Source organism: Plecotus auritus (genome assembly GCF_963455305.1).
Source record: "Plecotus auritus genome assembly, chromosome: 5".
Lineage (NCBI taxonomy): Eukaryota > Metazoa > Chordata > Mammalia > Chiroptera > Vespertilionidae > Plecotus > Plecotus auritus.
The window spans coordinates 28117719-28142098 of NC_137776.1; the positions used below are offsets into that span (position 1 = coordinate 28117719).

General features: G+C 38.7%; 1 protein-coding gene across 10 annotated transcripts in view; it reads right to left on the reverse strand.

Moving 5' to 3' along the window:
• DOCK10 (dedicator of cytokinesis 10) overlaps window positions 1-24380 on the reverse strand; it is a 218944-nt gene that overhangs the window by 91141 nt on the left and 103423 nt on the right. For all 10 annotated transcript variants that reach the window (XM_080670696.1, XM_080670695.1, XM_080670694.1 and 7 more), the window contains exons 3-4: window positions 22488-22577; window positions 6424-6506 (exon numbers count right to left, since the gene is read on the reverse strand). In XM_080670696.1, the coding sequence (XP_080526822.1) occupies window positions 6424-6506; window positions 22488-22577 (173 nt within the window). The remainder of the gene's footprint in view (window positions 1-6423; window positions 6507-22487; window positions 22578-24380) is intronic.

The window sequence follows — 24380 nt, forward strand, 5'->3', positions numbered from 1 at the left end:
ATGTGCCTGCAACCAAGGTACATGCCCTTGACTGGAATTAAACCTGGGACCCTTGAGTCCCCAGGCCGACGCTCTATCCACTGAGCCAAACCAGTTAGGGCACTTGTCTTTTTTATAACAGCCATTCTAACAGGTGTGAGTAGGCAGCTAGTTGTGGTTTTTATTTACTTTCCATTGTCATGTACCTGTTGGCCATCTGTATGTCTTCTTCGAAAAAACATGTCTATTCAGAGCCTCTTCCCATTTTTAATTAGTTTTGTTTTTTTTTTTTGCTATTGAATTATATGAGTCCTTTGTATATTTTGGATATTAACTTCTTATCAGATATATGATTTGTAAATATTTTCTTCTATTCAATAGATTACCTTTGCATTTTGTTGATAGTTTTCTTAGCTGTGCAGAAGCTTTTTAGTTTGGTGTAGTCCCACTTTATATTTTTGCTTTTGGTTTCAGTGTCAAAAAACAAAACAAAAACAACCATTGGCAATAATAATGTTAAGGAGCTTATCCCCTCTGTTTTCTTCTAGGAGCTTTATGGCTTCAGGTCTTACATTTAAGTCTTTGACCCATTTTGAGTTTTTTTGTGCATGGTGTAAGACAGCAGTCTAGTTTCACTCTTGTGCATGTGCTGTCTAGTTTTCTCAACACCATTTATTAAAGAGTTGCTCCTTTCCTCATTGAATATATATCTTTGGCTCCATTGGCATCATACATTTTTATTTCATTCTGGAACCACAAGTTCGCGATTTTTTTTATTCCTAATGTGTGAAGGCTTTACATTTCACATTTCTCCAGTAACTTCCTATAAACAGACACTTAAAAAAGTGGGGTTTTTAAGCTTTAATAATAATACAATTTTAAATTTAAAGAACAAAAATGAAGGAGATAGGAGAAACCAAGATGGTAGCATAGGTAAACACCTAAACTGCTGCCTCGCACAACAATTTCAAAATTACAACTAAAAGACAAAACGGACATCATCCAGAACCACAGCAAGGCTGGCTGAGTGGAAATTCTACAACTAGAAGGGAAGAGAAAAGCACACTGAGACTTACAGGAGCTGTGGAAGGCAGAGGTACAGAGTCGCAGGCATGGAGAGGGCTGGCAATTGAGTACAAGGCTGGCTTTCTCAATCAGGAGGGAGACAAAAGCTCCCGACTGCTCTGAACTCCAGATCCGGGCAAGACTCTGGGGACCCAGACTCATACGGGGAGAAACTGGACTGTCTGGCAGCAGGTGGAACTCGAGGGCGGCTTTCTCTCAGAGGTGCTTGCAGCGATTACTACAGGACACTGAGAACCAGGGGCCTCTTAGGGCAGGGCTGACAGAAAGCCATCGCTGTTTGCTCCACCCTGAGATTCGGCCCCATCCAACTGAGCACAGAGGCTTTTGCATATGAATGGCCTGGTCCTTTGAAAACTAAACTTACCTAACAAACTGCAGCTGAGTCTGTGAGACCCAGAACATCCAAAAGAAGGCCCAAGGCTCCTCAGCAGCTTGCATTGCTTCACAGCTGGGCCTCATCTGAGCACCTCCAAAACCCAAACAAAGAAGAGGAATCTGCAGATCTCTCTGTAGCTCCTGTTGGGTGGCCTCAGGCAGAGGCTAAATTAGCACCTCTTTGGAGATCCAAGAGCCAGTGTACCCAGGGGTCAGAGTGGGACCATCCAGATTACAACTCCTCTGATCCATAAGGGACACACTCAGGGGGCAGACTCAGTGAGCACCAAAGCCCCACTGAAGCAAGTCTTGTCTCATAAGGGTGTTTCCAGCACAGAAGTTCTCCCATCATAGACACAGCTGATCCTCACAGCCAATTGGCCTGGTGGTCAATTCCCCCCAGTGATACCAACAACAATCAAGGCTTAACTACAACAAGACTGTGCACACAGCGCACAAAGAGGTGCACCAAGAGTGTCCACCTTAAGTAACTGGGGGAGGCTAAGCCACTGGGCCCTATAGGACACCTAGCATACAAAGTCACTCTATCAACTCAGGGAAGCAGCCAAAATGCGGAGACAAGGAAACAGGTCACAAATGAAAGAAATGGAGGAAAGCAAATGACTGGATATAGAGTTCAAAACCACGGTTATAAGGTTTTTCAAGAATTTTCTAGAAAAGGCCGATAAATTTAGCGAGACTCTCAAGGATATGAAAAAGGACCAACTAGAAATTAAGCATACACTGACTGAAATAAAAAAATAATATACAGAGATCCAACAGCAGACTAGAGGATCGCAAGAATCAAGTCAAATATTGGAAATACAAAGAAGCAAAAAACACCCAATCAGAAAAGCAAAAAGAAAAAAAGAATCCAAAAATATGAAGACAGTGTAAGGAGCCTCTGGGACAACTTCAAGCATACCAACATCAGAATTATGGAGGTGCCAGAAGAAGAGAGAGAGCAAGATACTGAAAACCTATTTGAAGAAATAATGACAGAAAACTTCCCCTACCTGGTGAAAGAAATAGACTTACAAGTCCAGGAAGCGCACCGAACCCCAAACAAAAGGAATCCAAAGAGGACCACACCAAGACACATCATAATTAAAATGCCAAGAGCAAAAGACAAAGAGAGAATATTAAAAGCAGCAAGAGAAAAACAGTTAATTACCTACAAGGGAGCACCCATACGATTGTCAGCTGATTCCTCAACAGAAACTATGGAGGCCCGAAGGGAGAGGCAAGAAATATTCATAGTGATGAATAGCAAGAACCTACAACCAAGATTACTCTACCCAGCAAAGCTATCATTCAGAATTGAAGGTCAGATAAAGAGCTTCACAGATAAGAACAAGCTAAAGGAGTTCATCACCACCAAACCAGTATTATATGAAATGCTGAAGGGTATTCTTTAAGAAGAGGAAGAAGAAGAAAAAGTAAAGATAAAAATTATGAACAACAAATACATATCTATCAACAAGTGAATCTAAAAGTCAAGTGAATAAAAAATCTGATGAACAGAATAAACTGGTGAATATAATAGAATCAGGAGCATAGAAAGGGAGTGGACTGACAATTCTCGGGGGGAAGGAGGTGTGAGGGGTGCGGGAAGAGACTGGACAAAAATCGTACATCTATGGATGAGGACAGTGTGGGGGTAAGGGCAGAGGGTGAGGTGGGAACTGGGTGGAGGGGAGCTATGGGGGGAAAAAGAGGAACAATTGTAATAATCTGAACAATAAAGATTTATTAAAAAAATAAAAAAAATAAACTTCCAAAAAAAAATGAAGGAGATAAACACACACCTCTTTTTTCACTGAATTGCAAGTTTTCATTTTGTAACCTCAGCAACCCATAAAAAGAAATGATCAATTTTATTGTTAGCAGACATAGGAGAATTCTCCTAATATAGGAGGTATGAAAATGATTTACTTCTAATAACCTCAGAAGGCCTAAGTAAAGTGTCTGTTCCCACTACTGACCTAAATACATGTAGTCTTCAGTGGGGAGTGCTTAGCTTTGTAAAATTATTTTAAAAACAGTTTTGCTAATCAGTGTTACAGTCTTCATTATTTCAGGGGATATGTGAGGATTATATTTCTGGATTATAGTCTGGAAGTTCTGATTTTCATTTTGAACATATATATATAATTTTTTTCTTTAAACTTTCTTACTTTATGGCAGCCTTTTCTTCCCCATTCATGGTATCAACTTCCACTTCCTTTAGTTAAAGTAAAAAAATTTTCAACAATGTTTTGGTTCCTATTGCATTTCTTCTCTCACGATTTTTTTTCTTATGCTCTATGGGCATTCCAATTCAACAAGACTCTGTATTTACTGAAGGTGCTTTCTCTGTTGTTTTAATAGAGGAAAAATACCACCAATATTTTCTTTCTTTTATTTTATTAAATTTATTGGGGTAACATTGGTTAATAAAATTATATAGGTAATGTTGCCGGTGGAAATTGGGTTCTTCCATGAGATAAGGAGGAAAGCATTCCAAGGACCCACTCATGGGAGATTGTGGTGTGGCAAGCTAGCTAACTATATTAACAGTTTCAGGGGTACAATTCTATACACATCATCTGTATATTGCATTGTGTGTTCACCACCCAGGCTAGTCTCCTTCCATCACCATTTAGCGCCCCCCTTTACCATCTTCTACCTCCTCCCATCCCCTTTCCCTCTGGTAATTACTATAATGTTTTCTGTTTCTATGAGCTGTTTTTTTCTTAATCCCTCCACCTTTCCACCAAGCCTCCCAAACCCCTTCCCCTCTGACAGCTATATTTATGGCATCACAAATATAAGAAAAGAAAAACAATGTTTGGGGATAAAACCACTAAAAATTTCAAAAGACCTAAAGACAGTGGAGTCATTTATTTGAAAGGCTAGCTAAACACTGTTCACTATACTTCATATGCAGTGTCCCAAGAGGTTGGGCACAACCTCCAAGTTGTAACCACTTCTCTGAACTATTTTGGAAAAGAGGAAGACTTGACGTGAGAAAAAATGCTTTGCTTTTCAATTGCACCTATAAAACTTGTGTACTAACAACCAGATGTTCCGAATTACTCACGCACACCTGTGTGATGGCACCTTCTTAATAAGCAGTTGCAGAAAGTTATCTATTAAGAGTTACCTGACTCTAATGGAATGCCCAGAGATTTGGTAAAAGTTAATGTTCACTGTTGTTGTTTTTTTGTGTGTTTTTTTTTTAAAATCATCTGCTGCTTTGGAGGAACATTGGGTCTTCATAGTAATGCAACTCCAGAAGAAATGACATCTCCCTGCCCCCCTCACCCCTCTCTTTTTCCTATTCTCATCACTGCAATCCCTTTTTCCATAGAGTAGAACAAGTAATCTTTCGAAGAGGTAAAACAGATCATGTCACAGTCCTGGTTAAAAATGTCATGGGCTTCTGTTGCAATGAGAGTAAAATCCAAGCTCCTTTCCAGGGCCCACAACGTCTCCTGCCTAGGTTTCCAGAGTTTCATTTCTCTCCTCTCTTTCCAACCCTCAGCTCCAGCCTCCCTGACTATCATTCTGCTCAAGTGACCATGCTTGTTCCCACCTCAGAACCTTTGCCCATCCTGTTCCCTCTAGGAACCTTTTCCCAAGATCACAGTGCTGGTAGTGACTGCTACTTCAGATCTGAGCTCAAATGCCACCTTCTCAGAGCCATTGCCTAACTCTTCCTTCCAATTCTGCATTTTGAAGTTGAGAGTACTTTCAAGTATCCAAATCTGGAAAAGATGTTTTTTGGGGCAAGGGAAATCTTCAAAAGTGGTACCTAAGTCTGAGCCATGTGTCCATGAAAAAGTTAGATGCCATGGGTATCATCTCAATATTTCACTTGAGGAAAGTGTTAATAAAAACATATCTATGAATTATCTCAAGTGTTTTTCTGGGTTATTTGCATCATTTTAATTTGATGAACCAATGCATTGAAAGATCCCAGTTTATTTAAATTCCTTAAATTTTAGCAACTTCAATCCCATCTAGGAATCCTGCATTTTGAAATTTGCCATTCACTCTATTTACTTATCTGATAAGTAATTACTGCACACCTAATATGTGCTAGGCATTCTCCTAGGCCTGCAGGGGATTCTTCAAGGAAACTCCCTGCACTTTGGGGATTTTTATTTCAGTGGGGACACAAACACTGAATCAGTGACTGCTTGAGTTCAGGTGAGCTTCTCAGGGAAGCTGACGTTGTGAGAGTGTAAATAAAAAAGTCACCTTCTCCTAAAGGCTTCATTTTTCCCCGGAGTCCAGAAAGAAAAGGAGGTGTTTATTTATCCCTTTTAGCTTTTCTTAGGCATAAATCAATTCTGTAGAGGTTGTTTATTTTAGTGATTTAAAAAAATATATATTTTTATTGATTTCAGAGAGGAAGGGAGAGGGAGACAGAAACACCAATGATGAGAGAGAATCATTGATAGGCTGCCTCCTGCACACCCCCTACTGGGGATCGAGCCCACAACCTGGGCATGTGCCCTTGACTGGAATCGAACCTGGGACCCTTTCGTCTGCAGGCTGACGCTTTATCCTCTGAACCAAACCAGCTAGGGCTATTTTAGTGATTTTTGACATCCCAGCATGAAGATACACAGAACCAGTGGCAAATCTGAACACTGTATACAGAATATTGTTAGAAAAAAAGTTTGATCCAAATTGTAGTTTTCTAATCTTATGTCTGCTATTGAAAGGACAGCTCACAAAAGAATGATATAACAATATCTTCAAACTTTGTTCAAAATTAAATAAGTATATTTATAGCTTATTCCCAATTTTTGTCACTATATAAACATTGCATTGTTGAATAAAATATTCTATTGTGATTCTTATTTTTAAATTGTATAAAATATTATTTGACACTAGATTAACATACATGTGTTCATAAACAATGGCAGAACTTAAACAAAGAAATATTTTATATATGGGAAAACCCAAGCTCTACTTATAATAGGTTCTTACCGAGGTAACTGTCGAATGTCTCCAGAATATTGTTCATATTTGTAGTTTACCACGTACCACTGGGAACTATAAAATTTACAAGCCTTAAAGAAAAACAACAACAATAATTAAACAATTACTAGAATATAGTTCTCATGACGTCTGGGGTCATGTTAAGGTATGTATGTTAGTGATGCTAAGGTAGGTAAGGGGCTTGCTCATTATAATTTCACACTTTCCAGTGAAATGACCACCTTTCCAAGACTCTTGGAGGAGGAACCATTGAACGTATTTCTTCTATTTTGCTCCATCAAGGAAGACCTAGTTTATCACTTGCTGCAGCACACCAAGGACATGTTGTTAACCTCAAGTACCATCATTTCTCAGCTGTCCTTGGCAAACCCTTTTATTACTTAATAGCTTTTAGTAGAGAAAGATGTTATTTATATATAATCTTTTCATCATAGTTTTAGCCCATTTCTTCTTGTTTTTGCATTAGTAACTTTCCTTTTTCTCTTTATATCAACACTGTTGTTGACTTGAAATCTATTTGCCAGTTTCCCTAAGTGCCTTCTAAGCCCAGCCTTCTTCATCACTGTTCATAGATTTTACACATATACCAGTATGTGAACAAAAGATGATAAAAAACTATTTATAAAAAAAAACCACATAAATATTAACAACACAAAACAATCTATATTCAGACAGTCCTCGGGTTATGTTGGACTCGCCGTACATCATTTCGTGGTTACATCACCATCTCCCATTTATTTATAAAAAAAAAGTTCCGTCATTTTGACATATGTACATATGTGCTTTATGTTTTTTATTATTTATTTACCACAAGTAAAGGTCAGGAATTGTTATCTTTTAAATTTTTTTTACTGTTTCACTTCATTACTGCTGTGTATGTGCTCCATGTGAGTGATGTAGGTGCTAATGTAGGTGGGTTCCGACTTACGGTGAAAATCACATTACGTCGCGCCATAGGAACAGATCTTTGACGTAACCTGAGGACCTAACATGCTATATAAAAGGCTAATATGCTAAGTGTCCAACTGTCCAACTGGTTGCTATGATGCACACTGACCACCAGGGGGCAGACGCTTAACGCAGGAGCTGCTGTGACACGCACTGGCCATTTACAGAGAAACAACAGCGCAGACCTGGTGCCAACAATGCAACACTCAGCTTCCCCCAAGTAGGACACAGGCCCTGCCACCACCCCGGAGTAACAACCCACCAAATCACAGCTAATGCTGCCAAGACCCCATGGTGTAAAATGCGGCCCACAGCCCAGTCCAGTCCTGCCTGGAAACAGTGGCTGTAGGTGCCGGATAATGATGTCACATAGCAATGCCTGGCTTTCTCTCCCTAGCAACCAGCCTCTTTGAAGTTTCTTCAGCCCAGGAACACAACTTTATAGCCAGGTGGAAACATTTTACACTTTAACCAAATGTCTGTGAAGTGTTTTCCTGTGCCTCATCTCACTTGATCCTCCCAATGTAATGGAGTAGGTAGATAGGAGACTTGGTGAAATCCTATTTTCTTTCTTTAGCCAGAAAATGAAAATTCAGAAAGCTTAGAAACTTGACCCGACTGAAAAGTAAGAAATGGTGGACCTTGGAAATGACTTCAGGTTTTCTCACTGTGCAGAATATAGTCAAGCACTACTGCAGTTAAATATTTTACCTTTTGTTCTCCCTGCATGATCTACAATAATAATCTGCTTTGTGTTGATATTTACTTCTGTGTTGCTGACAATTACCTGAAAGAGAAGTTGGGGTGCTTCACCAGGCTAGAAAAAGTTTAGCTAAATCAGAAAGAAGGTCTAATTAAGCAAGTTTATCTCTATATATAAAGTTCTCGCTGGCACCAATTGCACGTGTGTGTTTCGCTCTGTCATTGTTGATTGTGAATTTAGTTGACACTTCTATTATAGACAAAGGGTGAATAGTGATATTAAAATATTTCTTCCAATTAATCTCCTTTCAATGTGCAGAAATTCGTGCACTGGGCCTCTAGTTATATTATAGTGTTCTATAGTGAATGATTTTATAGTATTTACTGATGGCATATATTTCTCAAACACCTACCATGCACTTAGCACTGTATAGATTATGGGTTGGTAATGGGGCTTTCCCTAGGTGGCTTTTAAGATTCCTTTTGTTTCTAAAATTATATGACTCTGGAGATTAAGCTACTGTTAGGATTAGATGAAAATTTTGTCCTCTAGCATCAGTGGGAGTATGAGGAGCAATAAATTTGATGCAATGTGAAGAATAAAGATCTGTGATTGTTTTTGTGACCAAGAAGGGACAGGCAGGATCTCTTTGTGATAACAATCAACTCAAGGTGCAGAGGGCTGCAGAACAGGGAGCATTGACACTGCTTTTGCAAAAACAGAAAGTGGGAGGGATGGCCCAGAGGATGGTGTAGAAAGGTTGATGAGAAACCCAGGATACAGGCACAAGATGTACAGAATATGCAGAAAGAGGGGAGGGGAATTAGGAGTCTTCAGTTGCTATGGGTTTCTCTGGCCTTGAACTTTCTTAGCACCATAGGTTTATTTGTTCAGGGAAACACCCACACACAAACCAGGGACTGAGGGTGAAACAATACATGAGACTGGGACAAAGACAGGAGTAGGAGGATGAGGGCAGGGCCTGCAGGAGAAGAGAAGAGCTTAAAAACAAAACAGCAACAAGGCCAACAGACAAATAAAAGAGAATTCAGGAGATCTGTAATGACTAGACTGGGAGAGATGTGAACAAAACTGAATATTTAGCTAATATTTAATTTCTTAACTTGCCAATTCCTTAGCCAAATATGCAGATCACATGTTTCTGAATGTAAGAGGAAAACTGAACCCTGATATGAAACTTGGCTAACAAGTTCCATGTTCATTTAGGGATGCCAGGGATTCAGGTAAGAAGCATATAGACCCACAGTATCCCAAGCCTTGGAGACAGAACTTTCATGATTATAGTTCTTTCTTACCCTTTCTCACTTAACGCTCTTTTCTCAATACCTTGCTGTAGTTCTCAAATGAAATAAACGTATTCTAAAACATAAAACAAACAGCATAAACTCACTCCCTTTTTGCATTCCTTTTCAATCTTTTTTTCTGATACATAGCTTTACCTCGTTCCCCTGTACGTATATATTAGAATTTAAATAGCTTTTTGTTCACATAATGGCATATTCTAAAGATTTTAAAATTTGCTTTCTGAATTCTATGACCACTTTAAAGAAGTAGAATAAAATATCATACCTTAATTTATTAACCCAGACTCCTAGTTTGGAGCCATTAATTAGCTAATTCAACAAACATTATGGAGCCCTTACTGTGGCCTGGGGTTGTTCTAAGTGATGGGAACCTATCAGTGATCAAGAGGCTAAAAGTCATTCCCTCTTGAAATGTATCCCTTTGTGAAAACATGGTTAATAAATACCAAAAAAAAAAAAAAAGTAAATTGTGCAATATGTTAGCAGATAATGCCATGAAAAATAAAACAGAGGTGGGGAAGGATAGAGCTGGGGCAAGAGGGTTAATTTAAATAGATTGGTTAGGATATTACATTTGCCATTTGAGCAAAGTTTTAGAGAAAAGGACAGAATGAATAGTTACCATGGCTACTTGAAATTTTGTGCCATGGTCGAAAAAAACACTTCAGTGTTTTCTTCATGCATATGGTCCTCCCATTCTCCCCCAAGTCCCACCTATTTTGGATTATTTTCTTAGTAGAATACTCAAAGTATGTTTTAAATTCTTGATTATAAAATCGCCAAACCAATGTACATTCTTTACTAGAGGCCTGGTGCATGAAATTCGTGCACGGGGGTGTGTGTCCTTCAGCCCAGTCTGCACCCTCTCCAATCTGGGACCCCTAGAGGGATGTCCGACTGCCCGTTAAGGCCAGATCCTACCGGTAGGATCTGGCCTAAATGGGCAGTCGGACATCCCTCTCACAATCCAGGACTGCTGGCTCCCAACTGCTCGCCTGCCTGCCTTCCTGATTGCCCCTAACCGCTTCTGCCTACCAGCCTGATCACACCCTAACCACTCCCCTGCCAGCCTGTTTGCCCCTAACTGCCCTCTCCTGCAGGCCTGGTCACCCATAACTGCCCTCCTCTGCAGGCCTGGTCACCCATAACTGCCCTTCCCTGCAGGCCTGGGTCCCCTCCAACTGCCCTTCCCTGCAGGCCCAGTCGCACCTAATTTCCCTCCTCTGCCTGCCTGGTCACCCCTAACTACCCTCCCCTGCAGGCTCGATCACCCCCAACTGCCCTCCCTTGAAGGCCTGGTCCCTCCCAAATGCCCTCCCCTGATGGCCTGATGACCTACAACTGCCCTCCCTTGCAGGCCTGGTCCCTCCCAACTGCTCTCCCCTGCTGGCCATCTTGTGGTGGCCATCTTGTGTCCACATGGGGACAGGATCTTTGACCACATGGGGGCAGCCATCTTGTGTGTTGGAATGATGGTCAATCTGCATATTACTCTTTTATTAGATAGGATAGAGGCCTGGTGCACGGGTGGGGGCCAGCTGGTTTGCCCTGAAAGGTGTCCCTTGGGGTGTGGGGTGGCCTGGGCGAGGGGCCTGTGGTGGTTTGCAGGCCGGCCACACCCCCCAGTGACTCAAGTGGAGGCCCTGGTATCTGGGATTTATTTATCTTCTATAATTGAAACTTTGTAGCCTTCAGCGGAGCCAAGCCTCCTGCTCACTCCTTGGCCGTAGCTATTTTTGTTGAGATTTATTTATCTCCTATAATTGAAACTTTGTAGCCTTAAGCGGAGGCCAAGGCAGGCCAGGGCAGGCAGAAAGCTTGGCTTCCTCCATCGCCGGGGGCAACTCAAGCCTCCTGCTCTCTTCAGATCCATGGCTGCCGCCATTTTTGTTGGGATTTATTTATCTTCTATAATTGAAACTGTAGCCTTAAGCGGAGGCCAAGGCAGGCCAGGGAAGGCTGAAAGCTTGGCTTCTTCCATTGCCGGATAAACCCAAGCCTCCTGCTCTCTCTGTGGCCGCAGCCATCTTGTTTGGGTTAATTTGCATACTCGCTCTTGATTGGCTGGTGGGCGTGGCTTTGGGTGTAGTGGAGGTGTGGTCAATTTGCATATTACTCTTTTATTAGATAGTACTAGAGGCCTGGTGCATGAAATTTGTGCACGGAGGGGGGGTCCCTCAACTCAGCCTGCACCCTCTCCAATTGGGGACCCCTTGTGGGATGTCCGACTGCCATCGGGCCTAAACTGGCAGTCAGGCATCCCTCTCACAATCTGGGACCACTGGCTCCTAACTGCTCACCTGCCTGCCTGCCTGATTGCCCCTAACTTCCTCTGCCTGCCAGCCTGATCACCCCTAACTGCCCTTTCCTGCAGGCCTGATGTCACCCCCAACTGCCCTCCTCTGCTGGCCAATTTGGTTCTGATTGGTTGGTTCCTATGTCAGCATCAAAAGCTTCGCTTCCTAGGCAGCCATGGGCTCCCCACAGCACCCAGATTTGGTTCTCATTGGTTGGTTCCTATGCCAGTCAGCGTCAGAAGCTCCGCCTCCTAGAAAGCAATTGGGTCCCCATAGCACCCACCTTTGGTTCTGATTGGTCGGTTCCTATGCCAGTCAGCATCAAAAGCTCCGCCTCCTAAACAGCCATTGGCTCCCCACAGCACCCAGATTTGGTTCTCATTGGTCAGTTCCTATGCCAGTCAGCGTCAGAAGCTCCACCTCCTAGGCAGCCATTAGTTCCCCACTGCACCCACCTTTGTTTCTGATTGGTCAGTTCCTATGCCAGTCAGAATCTCCAGGCCTATTTCTGGGTCTAATCAAAGAGGTGGGGCTTAACAGCAGCCCAGGCAGAGGCCAGGAGAGAAAGAAAAGCCTGGCTGCTGAGGAAGATCAGAAAGAAAGAGGGAGAGAAAGAGAGAGATAAGTACACTGATCAACAGCTTCCACTGAGGCTGCAGATCAGACCCTGACTCACTTTCTGGGTCTCACCTGGGCAGTCAGTGCTGGGTCGCCCGGCTGCAGCTGGGAAACCCAGTGCTGACTTCCAGATGGTCTGTGTTTGGTCGCAGGCTCGGCCCCTTCCCAAGCCTAAAGCCTCTGCCCCAGGCTTTAGTCGCGGGAAGCGGGCACCCCCCCCCACCCCCCCCCCCCGCCCCTCCCATTGCAGGCTCAGCCCCTTCCCCCCCTCCCCCCCATGGCCAGCTGGGAATGACCTGGGTGCTGAGGAGGTTCCCAGGACCCAGGTATGTATGCAAATTAACCACCATCTTTGTTGGGTTAATTTGCATACTCACTCTGATTGGCTGTGGGCATAGTGGAGGTACAATTTACATGTTTCTCTATTATTAGGTAAGATAAGCAAAATGCAAATGGAAGGTATATCATTGAGTCAGGAGCTATAGGGCTTCCTTCTTGTTCTACAATTAGTACTCACTTCCAACATGATTTTGGTCAATCAAAATTTATTTATTTGGATTTCAGATACAGCTATTGCACATTTAGAATATTGGAATGAATTAGAAATTTCTGCCCCATAACATCTATCTCTATGCTTTCTGATCTGGAGGTTTTCGTAAGATGCATTGACTTGTCTTTTTTTTGTTATGGATAGTACCTATATTTAAGCATGATAAACATGTCTACTCATGCATATTATATACAATATCCACAATGTGCCACAGGCTTAATACTGAATAAATATGAGATGTGCTAATCCTGAATTTCACTGGCCAAAAATGAATGTGGTACTTTCTTATATTAGTGTGCTATATTAAAGAACTACCTCTTTTTGTTTGTTTCTATTGGAGAGGCAAGTGCTTGTTAGATCCTGTACTAGGTTCTTTACATATCATCTTAATAAACACTCAAAGATATTTTATGATTCCCATCTTATAGATCACAGGGGCAAAGAGAACCTCAGATCTTTGCTCATGATCCTACATGTGATTTCAAACTGGATTTGTCTGAATCTCAAAGTTTATTTAGCTAATTTATGAATTGCATGATGATTGCAGACTTTTTTTTTTAGCACAGCTGGACCATCATTCCAGATGTTTTTATGGCATTTTTGTTTCTGTCTTGGAATCAGATAGATCTGGTTTTTAATTTTGGTGTTAGCTCAATTAAGTAACTTAACAACTCTAAATTTCTTTATCTGTCTAAATAATACCAACTTTAATAGGATCAAATAACACAATTCCTATAAAGCACTTAGCATAGGTTAAATACTTAAAAAATACTTGCTTTAAAAAATCAGTTTTTCAGAGTTTGACTTGATCTATAATTCACATTCACAGCAGTTGATGATAACTTGTTTTTCCTGATTTATAAAAGCAGAGTTCTGGGAAGATGTATTAGCTCTGATTATCAAAGAATCTTGTTTTGAATCAAATCATTTATGAATTTATGGGCCAGATTTAATGTATCTGGTAGTGGGTAGATGAGAATTAAGGTTACACTAGATAACCCTTAAGAATCCTTCTAAATCTATGATTTCTCTGATTCTGAGAAAGCCGGAGCATTTTACAAACACACAAATGTTTCCCATACATAGCTATGGCATCTTGGAAATGTTATGCATGGAAAATTACTCTCTATTCTTTGTTCCAGCCCACACAGTCACTCTAAGAAGATCATTAAGAACTATGATAATTATGACTACAACTCCTCTTTGTCCAAAATGTAAGCTGAAGTGACCTGTTGCAAATTCAAAGTCACAGGCTACAACTGTGCTTGTTACCATAAGGCAATAGCTCCATTTCCTCTTTGCTAATGACCAATCCCACAACACCAGTTTCAAAATATCAACTCCTTATCCCCTTTAAAAAGGAGGCTGCTATAGTCTACTTCAAAGGTGAAGTATACTGAGCTAGTTAATTTTTCCAAACAGTAATGACCCAATTCACGTTTTAGTCATTTATTCATTTACTTATTCTTTACTTATTTAAAATATATTTTCATTGATTTTTAGAGTGAGAGGAAGGGAGAGGAATAGATAGAAACATAGCCCGTAAGCCGTGCATGTGCCTTGATTGGGAATCGACCTGGCAACCTCTTGGTTCCTGGGTTGATGCTCAGTCGCTGAGCCACACCAGCTGGGCTATTCATTAATTATGTTTGTTTGTTTAGCCTTTATATTAGCATCTCTGCCTGTGGCATGTAGGCACAAAAAAGCTGAGCCAAGTCAACATACATAAAGGCTTTTATGCCATTAGGATAGTGTTTCCTAAACTCTATTGTGTTCCTGAAATTTTTGAGGTTGCTAATTAAAATGCAGGTTCCAGGGTCCCACATGAATCCACTGAATAGGATGGAATCTGTAAAGGCAGTGGGGGGTGTGGGGGGCTAAATCCATCATTCCACCGGAGTAACAGTGTGGCTTGGTCCTTGTCATGCTGTTAGTCTCTGAGATGAAAGCATTAGGGTCCTAGCTGTATACAGTGAAGTCGAGTAAAAGAGATCACCCTCCAGCTTTCACTCAAGTGGACACAACCTTTGAAACGGGCAGGGAACATATCAACTCCAGTATGGCGTTTTATTTATAGTGGATATTCAATGTATAGTTGTTGATTGAATGAGTCTTGTATATCTTTTTTCCCTTAGAAATTACTAAACATGACCTTGAAAGTTCTCCAAATCTAAATATTTTAGAAAAGATTGGACAATTGTAAAGAGCAGCAGATTACCGTAAAGAAAATATTTCATTTCTCCCTCTTCTCTTTAGAGAATCATTAGAATCAATTCAAATCATGTTACCAACCCAAAGAGCAATTTTGGTTTGACAATATAATTTGTCCATCTCTGAAAATGGCTATTAGATTCTGGCCACAGAGTAATAAGCAGGTAATAAATGGCTTTTTAGATGCAAACTTGTTTTTCTTTCTAGCCATACAGGTTTATTTAATTACATGTCTACTTTCTTGCCAAAAAGATTTATGCAACCACAAAAGGTGTTCATTTTGGCCCTTAGTCACCACTGGGATTAATTCTATATTTGTAAACTGATTGTAGTAACTTTCATATTCATGCCATTCTTTATATAAAGTTTAGAAGTAAATATGCCATTGTATAAATTTTGAAAATGTAGCATCATGAAATTGGGTGAATTTAGGAAAATTATGTATTGAAAGGGTTGCTGGATAATTTATTATCCATATTGAAACACTTCAAATTCAAAAGTGATGCTGTTAACCAAGCCAACAAGTAGAACATGAAACTATTTTTGCAAACCAGGTCATATGGGCACTCAATACATTGATATTTTAGAGGGGAGAAAAAGGCACTGAAAATATTTTTTCTTTAATTGGATCATATTATGTATCCCTTTAAAATTCAGTAGTTTCTGCAGTATAAAAATAAGTTAGTAATATTTAAAAAAATACTTATACTATACTCTTGGGAGAGAATTAACAATAATGGGTTTGGACAAAATAAATTATGTAAATATAGATATGACTCAGTTTTAGAAATCATGGTACAATCTTTTTTAATGGATTTGATTTGATTGTCAAAAATATTATTTGATATTAGGTAGTGGTAGCATGTATATAAATAATGCATGTGGAACACAAAACAGAATGTCATATCAAATTACAACCATAAAAAATTATTTTAAAACTATTTTCTCACTTTGAATTATGGAATAGCCTAATTTGTTTTGTTTTTTTGTTGTTGATTCTAAATTGAAAGTGGATAAAAATATTTGGTTTGTTTTTTTCAGAATGTGTTGAATTGAGGTGGTTGAAATTAGACTTTTATAAATCACACCTGTGCCTGATCTGGGACCAGACACACTAATTTCCTAGCTACATCTCACAAGTAATCTGTCAGGATATAAATATTGGATGGTACTAAAAACCTTGGTAATATTATGATCTAATCATTCTTCTCATGAAAGGCATAAAATCTGGGTTGTAATTCAGTATAATTGAAATATTAGGTGAAAACATAAAGTGGTTTATTTATTATTCTAGCACTCCAGGGTCTCCAACTTGCACTTCTGTCTTTTTATCCATGTACCACAAAACATTATAGGATACTTTTTATTGTGGAGAAGGGGAAGTCAATTTATAATTGGAACAGTTTTGTATATTTAGAAACTAGACTATATTATTCTAGGAACTTTGGTGACTAGAAAATTAATTTCTTCACGGTTGTTAAAGTGAACCACAAAACCATTTTGTTTTCATCAGTGTTTTTTATATATATTTTATCTTAATGCCACTAAAAAGATAATGCATTTGAATTTACCTTAATCAACTTTCATATGCTTATTATCTTTAATGTTATACATTAAGTATAAAGAAAATCTGGTGATCCATTTTGTTCTGGCTATGACAGAAATAAAATCATATATATGTGTAAACTAGTATACTAGTATATATGCATATATATATATATATATATATATATATATATATATATATATAAAATCAGTGGCCTGGTGCACAAAATTTGTGCACAGAGGGGAGGGGGTTCCCTCAGCCCAGCCTGCACCCTCTCCAATCAGGGACACCTTGGGGGATGTCTGACTGCCTGTTTAGGCCCAATCGGCAGTCGGACATCCCCCTCACAATCTGGGACCGCTGGCTCCTAACTACTCCCCTGCCTGCCTGCCTGATCACCCCTAACTGCCTCTGCCTGCCTGACTGATTGCCCCTAAACTCCTCTGCCTGCCTGCCTGCCTGATTGCCCCTAACTGCCCTCCCCTGCTGGCCTGATCTCGCCCCCAACTGCCTTCCTTTGCCAGCTGATTTGGTTCTGATTGGTCAGTTTCTATGCCAGTCAGCGTCTCCTGGCCTATCTGTGGGCCTGATCAGAGAGGCAGGGCTGATCAGCAGCCCCCACGGAGGCCCAGAGAGAAACAGAGACATGGCTGCTGGTGAAGCCTGGAGAGAGAGAGGCAATGGCTGATCAACAGCTGCCATGGAGGCTGTGGATCAGAACCTGCATCTCTCTCTGGGCCTCTCTCTGGACCTGATCTGCAGCCCCCTTGGCAGTCAGTGCTGGGTTGCCATGGCAACCCAGGACTGACTTCTGGTGTTTGGTCGAGCCCTTGGTCGTTTTGGACATTACGGACCCTGGGTTTTTATATATTAGGATATGACTAAGTTAAATATAGAATAATAACAGATTTTGAGGATATTTTCCAATAATTTTTTTATTATTTCAGAGCAGAAGGGAGTGAGGGAGAGAAAGAGAAACATCAATGATGAGAATCGTTGATCTGCTACCTTCTGCATGGCCTCTACTGGGGATCAAGCCTGCAACCCAGGTATATGCCCTGTCCAGGAATTGAACCATGGCCTTCTGGTTCATAGCTGATGCTCAACACTAAGCCTCTCCAGCCGGGCTCCATTAAATTCTTGAAGTCACAATATGTAAGTGGCTTTACTTACAAATTTACTTTTAAAAAATACACACAAAATGAAAAGTCCCTTAGCCTCTAGTAAAACCTTCATCAGTGAATTAAGAAAGAACCCCATTCTTTAAAACAAAAAATCAAAATCATTTTATTTTCATTAATTTTATTAAGAAAAAAACTAACTTTTTAATTTGGGGAGATTTTTATAGTTGCATTTTCCCTGTATCTTCCACTGAATTAATTTGTACATGTAGCCCTGGTGTCATATCAAAGACATTAGTTCTACAGTGAGCAAAACCATGCTTATCATGCTCTGGTCTGAAGTTAATGAATACATTAGAATCATTCATTTGCTATCCAATGGTTCAGAATCAGGAAACAGCCTTCATTTTTACTTAATTTATTTATGCATGCAAAAAAACCCAGAATCACTTATTCAAAGATTTATTCTTACTTCAGGGTAAGTTTGAGTGTACATAATTTTACATATTAGATTTAAAATTTTTGTATAAAGTACAGAGGCATTTTGGTAAAAAGAATGGTTTCTTTAACACTGTACATAATATGCTGTCCAAAATTAAACATAAAAGACATAAAGTTATTTTAATTGTAAAAGTAAGAATGTTATTCCCTGTGTTTTCTTGAACCAAGATAAATCTCATTGTAGTTAGTTATATTTCTTTTAAGAAAAATGGGCAGCGTGAAATACATTTAAAATCATGGCCAATCCCTCTGTCTGCTTAATTTTCTTTGCTATGTCTAGGACTCAAGTTTTTAAATATGTCTTTTACTTCTCTAGATAATACAGATTCTACCTTGTATATACATAATTTTCTCTTGAATTAGTTTTATACCATTTGTCTGGTTCCAAACGGTGGAAGAGGAAGAAATTTCATTTTCAATATTATACTCATTTGATCGTATCATGTTCACAAAATTTTGTTTCTTAATAAATTAAGCAATATTATTATACATAACTTAATAGCCTACTGAACTATTTTTAACTTTGGTATGCAGAAGATATTCTGCTGAAGAGTTCCAATATTATTTGTGGGTTTATCTCTGCTTAAAATTTTCCTCCCTCAGTAACCTAGCACTATCTGGATGAGGGCAGTATATAATTGTGTGTGTGTGTGTGCACGCGCGCACACACACACACATACAGATAGGTAGGTAGATAGATAGATAGATAGATAGATAGATAGATAGATAGATAGATAGATAGATATTTGCTTCTATTCTTTAATGTTTTCATAAATCTTAAATCCTGGAATATTTTATGCTTGACTTGGAGTCTTGGATTCACGACTTAGTCCTCATTTTGTCATTGCTCTACTCCTGCAGCTGGCTGATTTCCAGAATCTGCCGAGGGCTTTGTTGGCAGAGTAACTTGCCACCTGAGTAGTTTGTCAGTATTTTTCTCAGCCATTCTGCTGAAGTGGTCCCTAGACGGTTGCTCCCTGTTAGGCCCCTGTATCATTCTCAATTCTCTGCTCTCTCATCTTCTTTGTTTCCAAAGTCCAAACCAAGAGCTTATTTTTAATTAGTATTCTGTGTTTCTGGCTTTCTACTATCCTTTTGTACATATTCAAAAGAAAACTTTGTTCTAGAAGTTTTGGCTTAGGAAGTCTTCATCCTATTTATAGATCCTTTAATTGCTCCCTCAAGCCCTAGTGGCAGGAAGTGATGCTTGTTTTATCAGGGAAGTGTCTGATATTTTTTATGGTTATAGATGTTGATTTTAAGTCACTTAGGAGGATCAGATAAAGACACTGCTCCCCAATTGTTATTTTCCAAATGTTTTCATGTTATTGCTATATTTAGTTTTAGAAACACAGCATTGGGACTATTAATATCTCTATTTAAAGATGGAGAAACCAAGGCAGAAAGCTTACACGTTTGTCAAATGAAGGACATACTACCTTGTGAACAGTACAAATATTCTCATCAAGTCAGTCTATTTAAGGAGCATGTGTGTCTGTGTGTATGTAACGAAAGATATGAGTTGCAAATAATTTCTGTAGTTAAGTATTGTCTTCTGGCTTTATGGTACCATTTATTATATAAATATTAAAATTTTTATTTGTTTAAATTTGTCCATTTTTCATAAGTTTCCACTTAAAATATTATCCTACAATTTTTGTTTTTTCCATACATATCTGGAATTAATCACTCAGGTTTTTAATATTTATCTGGAGTTATTTTTTATGTGTAATGTGAGATAGAGAATCCTAACTTTATATTCATCCAAAATGGTGAGCCAATTTGTATTTGTTGAATTGCTCACCCTTCCCTAAAGAATTTCAAGTGCCATATTTCCCATTTATTAAGAAACCATATGCACTTAGATGTTTCTAGATACTCTGTTTCATTTCACTGGATATTTGTTTATTCCAGAATATGAAAAAAATTGAAAACTATCTCAATTTATTTTCTAAAGCTAGCATTTCTCTAATACCAAAGGGGGGAAAAAAGAAAACGACAGCCAGACTCCATTCATTAATATTAATGCAAAAATTTAAAATAAAATATTAGCAATTCTAGTGTAGTAGACTATGAATGTAATAATGCAACTGGAACGAAAAGTTTATACCAGAAATGCAAGTGTGGATCCACAGGATAGCGACCTACTAATTCTATTATAGTGCTTTATAAATTTAAGTAGAAGAGCTGTTATATCAATAGACTGAATATGCATTTCAAAACCTAAGTAGTAAGTGATTATAAGGACGGTAGAGACAAAGAAAGACCCTTTTTAGACATTTCTTTTATGCCAGAAAATGTTATAAAATACCAATAAGACAGGATGCCCAATATTAGCATTATTATTCAACACTGTTTTAGAGACATTAGATAATAAAATAAGACAAAAATTAAATAAATGATATACTTATTAGAAAAGAAGAAATTTTATTTGCAGATGATATGGCTACACATCTAAAACTTGAATAACTATTAGGATAGGAGAGATTAGTAAGCTAGTTATGCATATTTGAAAATTAATAGTTTTTAAAAGCTAGCAATTGACACTAAGAAAAGGAAATGGATTTTTAACATTCCACTTATTTTTAGCAAAACTATAAAATACACTAAAGTGAACTTAACAACAGTGTTACAGATCATTATGAAGAACGTGCAATATTTTGTGAAGACCATGCAAGAAAACCTGGTTAAATATTCCCTGTTAGGAATTCAATGTCCTAAACATTTCAAACCCTACCTAAGTTAACATTCATGTACTGCATGATTTTGTAGACCTAGTCTCAATGATTCTAATTTCCTTGAGTAGAAAATAATTTGCCAACTCTTTTTTTAAACAGTGATGCCCTAGTAGATATCAAAATTTCCTCTAAGGAGACTGTAAATAAAATATTATAATACTGACATCACACTTATTATTTTTATTAGTAAATATGAAAATAGTACACTCAGATTACCTGATGTTATCTAACTTTGCACTTTTTTTTCTACCTCCTTAAGATAGACTCTGTAATTTAATGTGAACTTTAGAAAATAAGTATAAAATCATGGAATTGGAAAAAAACACAGGTAAATTTATGGCAAAAGGTGACCTGAATTGAATAGTACAATATAAAGATATATAATATATATACATACACATATACACACATACACATATAATATATATACATACACAGATACACACATGTATATGTAAAAAAGAATAGTATAATATAAAATACAATTACTCAGCTTGGTATTAATATGTACAAAAATAAGGCTAACTTATATTCATACAAATATGATTAGGAGCTGTGAAAGGGTTTTGCTGTTGTGTGTGGCTTTAACTAAATCCTAATTGGGATACATTACTTTATCAGGATTAAAGACTGCATTTAGACTTCAATACTTTTACTTTGACCTGTGCTTGGTTAAGTTTTATCATTGCTTTTTCCGTAAAGGAAGGATTGGCTTCATTTATTTATTCAATAACCACCTGCTAGTAGCTGTTATGTGTCAGCCCAGTGGTCGGCAAACTCATTAGTCAACAGAGCCAAATATCAACAGTACAACGATTGAAATTTCTTTTGAGAGCCGAAAACCAACTTCTGCGCATGGGCCACAAAGTTTCAATCGCACTGTACGTGCGCGCCTGCACGTGGTATTTTGTGGAAGAGCTACACTCAAGGGGCCAAAGAGCCACATGTGGCTCGCGAGCCGCAGTTTGCCGACCACAGTGCCAGCCCAATCCCTGCCCTAAAGCAACCTGCTCTCTGGTTAGGAGAAGCAGCAGTGCTGTAGGCCTTCCCTACATCCTTCAAATGCAAGTAGATGACATTACAACAGGTTTCTATCAGTCCTTTCAGCTGCTCACATTAATATTTCCATAGTTAGTACTTGAAAGAAACATATCTCTTAAAATAGAAACTCTGTTATAAAAAATTCTCACATAGTATGGCCTTGCCTATAACTCAGTCCAAATAAGTAAAATAAAATTAAGTCTGCCTATTAAGATTTTTAAGTTAAGTAAAAACAAAACAAAACAAAACAAAAAATCCAAAAGTTGAATAGTCAGCAGATAATGAAAAATGATTAACAGGAAAATGGAACACATCTTCAGGTAATGATGATCAAAAGACATCAACTAATTTCTATTGAAAAGGTGAGGAAGACAATGATAATAAAGTTGTATTAGTAACTATCTGGGGGAAAGAAAGTTTTATAAAAGAAAGAATTGGAAGCATCACATTTACCTCTTTCACCAGTAAACTTTCTGCTTTGTGCTCTGCATCTTCAGGTACTGTTGAGTACAATGTTCGGATATCCCAAGAAACTGTGGCCGTCTGAGAGAAACAATGAAAAGAAATTAAGCCCTCCAACTTAAAAACATTGTGCACACCACTATACCAAAAACACAGCAGGGAGGTCTTTTCCATCTTAGCATTTAAGGACAAGAGATTTCAGACACTTCCTTGGTTTTTGCCAATTTATTCTCCAGGAGAGAAAATTCAAACTCTCCTTTATTACCACTTACCAGCATTATTACAATTACTGTTTATCAGTGAAGCTCATGATTTTAAGCTCGTTCCTTCCCTGCAGAAAATGAAAATTTGGACATCTGTTTATTGTGACTGGTTCATTTTTTTTTTAAATATATTTTATTGATTTTTTACAGAGAGGAAGGGAGAGGGATAGAGAGAAACATCGATGAGAGAGAAACATCAATCAGCTGCCTCCTGCACATACTGGGGATGTGCCCGCAACCAAGGTACATGCCCTTGACAGGAATTGAACCTGGGACCCTTCAGCCTGTAGGCCAACGCTCTGTCCGCTGAGCCAAACCGGTTAGGGCGTGACTGGTTTATTTCTATTGGTATCTTTTGTTGTTGTTGCTAATGATAAGATAAATATAAAATAAAAGAGAAAATATACAAAATCATTATTTTAATTCAACTGTAAATAATCTCTTGAATATAAACAGAATAAATTTAGCCGTTTTTTAGAACTTTGTGTGTGTCTGTGTATAACTACAATTAGGGATGGGAGGGAAGAAAGGGTGTTCAGTATATCTGTACCTTGAAGGAAACAAGTCATGTTTCTGGTGTCTTTTTTGTTATTGTTGTTGTTAAAATGAACAAAGTATTTTTCAACTTCAATGCTAAAAACCTTCTATCAAATGAATATACATGAACTGAAAGTATAGAGTATCTCTTAAAATAAAACATCTAACACAGAATTCAGTTTGTTTCTTCTTTATACATCTTCAGTTCTATAAAGCTGGGGAGTAGGAGAGGTTGTAAAACAGGTACTTCCCATCACCAGCTTCCAGCTCTCTTCAGTCTGTGCTTCTTTTGATTACAGGGATGCTGGAATAATGAGTCTGTTCACATATCTGGTACCAACCATTGGGGTCTTTTATTTTGTAAATTCCCAACCCACAAATGATTAATCAGATATAATAAAGTTCATTTGAACTGTTCTAGAAAAGGGGTGTTTTGTCTAGACTAATTATTGGAACAGATGAAAGTCTCAAACCCCTCCCTATTTGGGGGAAGATGGGAAAGAGAGGGGTCCAGGGAATTTAGTCTTCCGGGTTCACAGCTGCTGTAAGCTCTGCCACCAAGGGCAGCATCATTACTTTTCTTCCAATCCTAGACTCTGTTTTCTTCAAGTCCTCTCTTTCTTCACTCCTGATGTGAGCTCCATGAGGGCAAGACATTTGGTCTGTTTAGTTTACTGCTATAACCTCAGTGCTTGGTTGGGGGCGTACCTACTGATTTGTTGAAGGTGTTGAGCATGTGTGAGTATGCATACGTGTGTTCTGTGTGAGCATGCGGTGAGTGTATGTGGTGTGTGAGTTTATCTGTAAGGGGAACATGGGCTTGAACACTGTGAAAGAGGAAGAATGTCATGTGAGTCTAATAAGATCACAGACTAAAAATTAATGAGAACACTAAGCTCACGATACATCATATAATAGAAAATCAGTGCTCATCCTAAAATACAGCTATGGACTGAGCTCCCTTGGTCAGTGCATTTGCCCTAGGATTTGACTGCAGTTATGTGAACAGTTAGGAAGTAACCATCAATTCAAGCAAAGTGCAGGTCCACACACAGGGAGACATCCCTTCCCATGGGAAGTATGA